The 7,533-nt window shown below is 41.1% G+C and overlaps 1 protein-coding gene across 1 annotated transcript; it reads right to left on the reverse strand.

The window, feature by feature from the left end:
• Positions 1 to 668: 668 nt before the first annotated feature.
• Positions 669 to 7,290, reverse strand: LOC308291830 (N-glycosylase/DNA lyase-like; the record flags this gene model as incomplete). Its single annotated transcript, XM_080733962.1, has 8 exons — positions 7,089 to 7,290; positions 6,349 to 6,430; positions 5,071 to 5,435; positions 3,991 to 4,170; positions 2,806 to 2,987; positions 1,860 to 2,007; positions 1,199 to 1,248; positions 669 to 857 (listed from the first exon to the last, which is right to left on the reverse strand). Exons 1-8 carry the CDS (start codon positions 7,114 to 7,116, stop codon positions 669 to 671), a joined length of 1,224 nt encoding a protein of 407 aa, XP_080590088.1. The 5' UTR covers positions 7,117 to 7,290.
• Positions 7,291 to 7,533: the final 243 nt, after the last annotated feature.

Genomic DNA, 7,533 nt, shown 5'->3' on the forward strand with positions numbered 1-7,533 from the left:
TCTGCGCAATGCACAATGGGATGTTGGAAAGTCGTGGATACATTTTAAAAAAGTACTTTTACTTTGGTACTTTAAGTATATGGGCTATTGACACCAATTCTTTGATTCTTTGTCATAGTTTGAAAACAGGACTGTTCTTGTAACAGAGCTTTTATTTCTTTTTATTGTGGTATTGCTACTTCTACTTAAAGAGGTGGTGCCATGATTTCCCCCCCCCCCCCCCCCCCCCCCCTCTAAAACATGATTATCAGGTATTATGATTATACTAGGAGGAAGATTTTTTTTTTAAATTGGGTTTTTATGTGGCCACACCCCCAGTTCATTAAGTATGCATGGATGTCATGGTGGGTGGTGACCCAGCTGAAGTTAGCCACACCCCACAGTGTTGGGTGAATGGTAATTAGGGGAGGAGTTGATACTGTGACATACTTAGTATGTGTGTTTTTTAACTGACACTTTTGACCACAAGGTGGCAGCCTCCAAGAGAAAACAAACAAATACCAAGAGAATACATAATTGCTCATAAAAACCACACCAGGGGCAGGGGGTCTAATGAAGTACTTTCAACCTCCTAGACACATGAAAAACAGAAAAAGTACAAAACTATGGCACCACCTCTTTAAGTAAGTCTTCTTCCACAACTGCTGATCATCACCAGTGTGTTTACCTCATGCGTCTTCACTCTTTATGGACATCTTAGTCTTAGAGTGACTTTGTGTTAACGAGCTTCCAGGACGCTTCACACTTCTGTTCTGTTCTTTCTTAATGTTCTTCTTCTTCCCTGCTTCCTCCTCCTGCTTCACAGACACCGTTTCTTTCATCTTCTGGAACTTCTTGAGGTCTGCGCAGAACAACACCTGAGAGACCACGCACAGTAGCCATATTATTTTTGCATAATCGTCACAGTTGTTTCTATTCATCTGTATGAATTTGTCTGTTGAAAGTTTTTGATACATTTTCAAAAATAATAATATAGCAGCAGACGTAATCGTAATTTATTTGTATATTTATGTCATTTGTCATGTAATATCATATAATATGAAATATCATAACAGGTATCTGTCAGATAACATTTGCTTGGCAAATGAATAGTCAACAAAAATGCCATGATGGTCTTAACAGGCCTATCACAGATGAAACACACTAGAACGGTGGGATGGAACGTGCGAAATGACACATCTTGACACAAAACACTCACCGAGTGCGCCCAACCAGCGTAAGGACCCCATAGCTGTCTGAAGAAATCGCCTGTGTGGGAATACATTGAGTGAACCTTAAAACAAGATGGCATCATGTGGACAGGCTATGACAACAGTCATCTCCATATAGACGGGTTTCTTGTTTACAAACATTGAGACTAAATGCACAGGTGACGGTATCATGTAATCAATTCCGTCCAATTCCCAAACCTGTTGTTTTGGGGAGTGCTGGTTTCATTGGCTAATTTTGGTACCGAACCTGCGCACGCATCTACTTCTTATCAGTGTAACGTGGACCAGAAACCCGTCTATTCTTGCAAGTTTCCAGGCCAATCCAATCTATTCACTTTCAGTACCCTATCCTGTATTAAAATTGGCTTAAGGGAGGGCGGGAGGACCTCTGATGTTATGCTCATGTCACCATTACTCAGCTATAACCCGTAAAAGGAGTTCTCATTGCAGCTGCTGCCAAATATGGAGTGTGTTGTCTAAACTCAATGTGTCGTCATGGCATCAGGCACAAACAATTTATCCTCTGAGAAATCAAGCAGGCTCTATTAGCTCAATGGTAAAAATAACAGCACTTGCACATGCAGGTAACCGGGTTCAAATGTAGGCTATGAGAGGAAAGTTCCATAAATCCATGAAATGCATTCTAACCAATCTCCCTGTGGACTCTGTCGGTGAGGCTCTTCTGCCCACTGCCAGCAGCACAGCTGTAGTCTCGCTTGGCGATCTGCCAGACGTGCGTGTCCACGGGCACGGCGTCCGCCTTGTCTAAGGACATCAGACACACACAGTCTGCCACCTGCAGGACACACGCACGCACGCACGCACGTGCACACACACACACACACACACACACACACACACACACACACACACACACACACACACACACACACACACACACACACACACACACACACACACACACACACACACACACACACACACACAAATGGACAACTCATTATTCTTTCATGAAATGTAATCGATTAATCGAATAGTGCTGTAGAATTTTCGATTTTGATATGTCCATTTTTGACATCCCTAATGTATACAGAGAGAAAATATGGTCATATACACAAAGTCACGTCTATCATCATCATTGATACCGCGGTGGTCCTACGAGCACTTTTTCTAGTTTGATTATATTATTATTATGACATATGTCATCTGTCGTGCCATACAAATCTTGACAGATTTATTCTTTTGAAATGTGTATGCATGTATGCATAGTGTAATCAACATTGGACTATTAATGTGCATTCATGTGTGTTCGGTGTCCCCCAGTGGACGTTTTAATTAGTGCACATGTGACTTGCTTCCTTATCAGTGAAGTTACATTTAGTTGTAATTTCTTCATTCTCTCACAGAGGACAGAGGTCATTGTCAGTTATTTGCTTGTATTTTTAAGGTATTTATGATATCTACGCTGTGTAATTTCTTTACCAAACCCAAAAATGCAAACAAAAATAAAGCAATTTTGATGTATGCATTCCAAATCTTCAATGCCAAAAAACACAATGGAATTGTAATTATTTGTATGACAGGCAATCAGTCCTCAATTAAAATGCAAAGGCAGCGACAGCCCTAACAGTACCTTGATGCCCACACCAGGTAGGGTACGTAGAGCGTCGCGGGCCTGCAGATACTGGACCTCTCGTAGGTTCTGGAGCCACTGAGCTCCGTGGTGGAGCTCCAGGATCTTCTGGGCGCTCTGCTGCAGGAAGCGAGCCCTGTAGCCGAACCCCAGGTCCCTCAGACAAGCCTCCACACTGCTCTCTGACAATGAAGCAAGAGTCATGACAAGAACTCGTCAGTCACAGAAAGTTGATCATCATTAAAAGGTGCAAACCAGAACTTGTTTCAATGAATAATATAAAGTTGTTTAAACCGATCAAAGTGTGTGTGTGTGTGTGTAAAAATTATGATCCATGATTATAGTCCAAAACATAATATGATTCTTAAAGGGGAAGACCACCCATTTTCAATATTGAACTATGTCATTAATATACCTTAGAGGAGTTGTGTGGAAATAGAAAAAAAGTTCCCCCTCTTCTGTGTTGCCTAGAACTGGAAGATTGCTTTTGGGGGTTGTATTGTAAAGTACAATGTGTGATGTCATCAAGTTGTACTTTACAATACAAACCCCAAAATCAATCTTCCAGTTCTAGGTAACACAGAAGGGGGGAACTTTTTTTCTATTTCCACAAAACTCCTCTAAGTTATATTAATGACATAGTTCAATATTGAAAATGGGTGGTCTTCCCCTTTAAGTGGGCATTCTGCACAATAAATATTTTAACTTTGAAGCATATTTTGTTACTTTTGTCTTTTGACCTTGTTCTTTTGTCCCATTTGCATGCACTTTTACGTGTAACTAAGTATTTTTACACTGTGGTTTTGCTACTGTAGCCACAACTAATCTGAGTACTTCTACCATTGGTATAACTACAAGTAGGCCTGTCACAATTATTACATAATTGTCTAATCACAAATATTTGACGTGATCGCCATATTCGTTCATATATTTTGAAACATTTCCAAAAATATTGTAAATAGCAGATCGGTGTTCTTTTTAAAGTATATAGTTGTCAAATATGTCAGTAATTTCTTTGTATATTTAGGTTATGTCTCATATCTACCATGTGCAACTTCAGAGCCTACAAGCTAAACAGAAATGTAATTATCAACGACAAAAACACAATTAAATCGTTAATCGTGATTATATGAGTGACTATTAATCGTCATGTAAAATGTCATAATGGTGCCAGCCCTGCAGTACCTGCCAGTGCCTCCAGGGAGGGGAAGCGGTAGTAGCTGGTCTGATCCAGCGTGGCCAGTGGAGCGCCCAGGGCCTGGCACAGCCTCTCCACCATGCCCTGGATACGAGAGATGTGGTTGTTGGACGTGCAGATGAAGGAGAAGAGGCACTCTGTGGGCTCCTGGCGCAGCATTCGCACACCTAGCAAAGAGGAACAAACACGATATCCTTTGTGGACCACAATGGAAACAAGTCCCCAGGACTCCCTTTTAGTCTTAATGTCAGACTGGAACACTTGCTGTTTACTGCATTCATGACTATGTATTCAATCAATCAATCAATCAATCAATCAATCAATCAGACAGACAGACAGACAGACAGACAGACAGACAGACAGACAGACAGACAGACAGACAGACAGACAGACAGACAGACAGACAGACAGACAGACAGACACATGTAACATCTAGATATTGTCCAAGTCAGTGGTTCCCAAACTTGGGGTCGGGAGTCGGGACCCCAGATTATTTAGGGCAACATTGTTTTCTCACTCATCATCAGTAAACAAACCAATCTGCACATTTCCAAAGTTACAATTTCAGGACTTTTAAAAGACCAAATAGGCCACATTTTCAAAATATTACGTAAGAAAGAGGCAAACATCCTATATTAAAATTGTATCAAGGGAAGACCGTCCGGCTGGCCTGCCTCTGATGTCATTCTCATGTCAACATGACTCAGCTATAATCATATACGATCTAAATGCAACACCCAAATATGGAGTGTGTTGTCTACATAGTCTAATAGTCAAATACAATAACAATCACACACACACTGACCGGGGAAATCTCGATAGTTCTACGTTTCATTATTTCGACAAAGGGTTAAGTTTAGGGTTAGGTTTTAGGGTTAGGCTTAGGCATGGTTTTACTGACGTTAGGGTTTGGGTTAGGTTTAGGCATAGTGGTTAACATTCACCAGGTTAGCATTCACCACCAGCGTTGGCAGGTTAGCAATTCACCAGGTTAACATTCACCCGCGTCGAACAAATGGAACGACGAACAAATGTTATGCTGCAATATCGACACGCGTTCCACTGACCAGTGAAAATGTCTGCTATACGCTTGAAGTGTGGGTCTGCCGCTCCCCACTCCCTGTACAGATCCCCCAGCTTCACATCCAGCTGGAAGTAATCTCTCAGCATGGCTTCTTCTTCCAGGAGGACGGGGACATCTGCTGCTGCCTCTCCATCCTCCTCCTTCACTCTTCTTAACGTCTTCTCAGACTTGATTGGCCCCCGGCGTGACTCTGTGGCCTTCCTCCTCCTGCCGGCCCCCTCCTCTTCCTCTTCCTGTGTGTGTTGGTTCTGATAGGTGTGGTACCACAGGGTGTCCTCCGTCTGGGTCAGGGTCCACACCCGTCCCCCCATCACCCCGGTCCAGTGGCCGTCTGCAGTCTCCCTCCAGCTGTGTGGTTACAGAGGTGGTGCCATAGTTAAAGTAGAGCAGTGATGGCTGAGTGGTTAGTGTCCATACTTAGGACTCCGGAGGCCCCAGAGGTCGCAGGTACGATTCCCCGCTCCAGCTATCACTGCTCCCCTCCCCCTCGCGCTCCTTGTGGGCAGCACTGGGTTCAGCTGGGTTAAGCTGAAAAAAGCAGCTGGGTTGGGCTGCAAATATCTGAATTTCCCTCGCGGGAGGAGTAGGTAACTATATTATTATTATTAAAGAGGTGGTGCCATAGTTAAAGAGGTGGTGCCTCTTAAACAAGTTAAATAGGTGGTGCCATAGTTTTGTACTTTTTTCTGTTTTGTATGTGTCTATGGAGTTAACATTACTCTAATAGACCCCCAGGTGTGGTTATAGTATGCACATATGTCTTGTCTTCCCTGTGTATTTTTGGTTACTTACTGAAAACCGAAAGCCTCCGAGTCAAAAGGCCCAATTGAATTGCACTGATGCAATGACATCATAATATCAATATCATGGCACAATGCCTTTAAAAGTTCCTGCATTCAAAATGTTACTTGAGTAAAAGAACCAAACCATCGTCAAACTATACTTACAGTACCAAATTAAAGGGTACATGGAAATTTTTCACAATCATATCGTTGGATTGCATTCTTGTGTTCATCACGTTTAATGCTGTCGCTGGTAAAGGTGAGTCTGATTTGAATGACTTTAAGTGCAATTGTGTTCCACCTTAGGTCAATAGAACTAACATAGTATACTTTAAGTTCTTACATTATAATTACAATCTTACGGTTTTGTCACTTATTTAGGGGCTCACTTTCAATATCTTCAGTTGCGTGAATGCGCTTAGTTTATTCCCTGGTGATTATAAATCTAATAATGTTACAACTGGTAAGGTGTTGCATACCGGAAGGTCTGTCCGCAGCCCAGAGTCAGGTCCAGTCTTAGTTCTGACCTGGCACAGCACAGAGAACCCCACGCCTTGGTACCTGCAGGCAGAAGTCACATTTGTTTTAGTAAGCAAAAGTAGCAATACCACAATAAAAAAATGTCCAAGTAGCCTAAATGTCCTGTATTAAATGTTTCACTTGAATGAATGAATGAATGAATGAATGAATGAATGAATGAATAACAAACAATACAATTCATATCATAAGGTCACATGTTTCTGTGTAGATCGGCTATTTTTGAATAATCTCAATATTAAATATCAGGCTTTACGTAGTTAGTGTATGTTTTGAAATAGCCTAATCTAAATCTGCAAAGTAACTAACTGGAGTTTTCAAATAATTGTAATGGAGTAAAAGGTACAATATTTTCCTGTGAGATGCAGTGCCGTATAAGTACAAAGTATCGACAAAGAAAGTACAACATCAAAATTGAAATTAAGTACATAATAACTGAGTGATATCTAGGCTACTTGGTTTGGCTTAATAAAGCTATTCTCAAAGTGGATTCCAGGCACTCTCTGGGTTCCTTTATGGGGGTCTAAATTGACCCATACAAGTCTGTAACTCTGACAGTATACAAATGGAACCATGCAGGGTTCATTTGGGTCCATTTGTATGCTGTCAGAGTAGAGTTAAGGGGAGACCTTGAAAATGTACAGTTTGAGAAACACTGGTTAATACTGTCCACTCTACTGACCTGCAGACAACAGTGCATGTCTGGCCATGCTTGTGATGTGATGCTGAGGAGATGAAGTCACTTTAATAATAATACTATGCTCTCAATGTCACACAACTCACTGTGTGTAAGCCTACACTACTTCTGCATTCCTACATTCATAGCCTGATGTGTCAGCTTTAGATAATATAACTATCTATAGTACGTTCATAAACAACACTAGTTAGTTACACTCGTCTGTTTATTTACAAGCTGCTCAAGTAATGTACGATGGACGTGAAAAAACATTCACGGAGTTTTTTCTTTATCTTTTAGGGACAACAAAGAACTTACCACGGGTCTTAAAAATAAAATAAAAATAAACTGGGCAAAATGCAATGCTTTCTCGTTATATTCTAACGTAGATAATTAATAATAATGATTTTTTATATATATTTTTAATCATTGATATTGATTGTTACATGTG

The sequence above is a fragment of the Nannobrachium achirus genome, assembly GCF_963921795.1.
Source record: "Nannobrachium achirus genome assembly, chromosome: 9".
NCBI lineage: Eukaryota > Metazoa > Chordata > Actinopteri > Myctophiformes > Myctophidae > Nannobrachium > Nannobrachium achirus.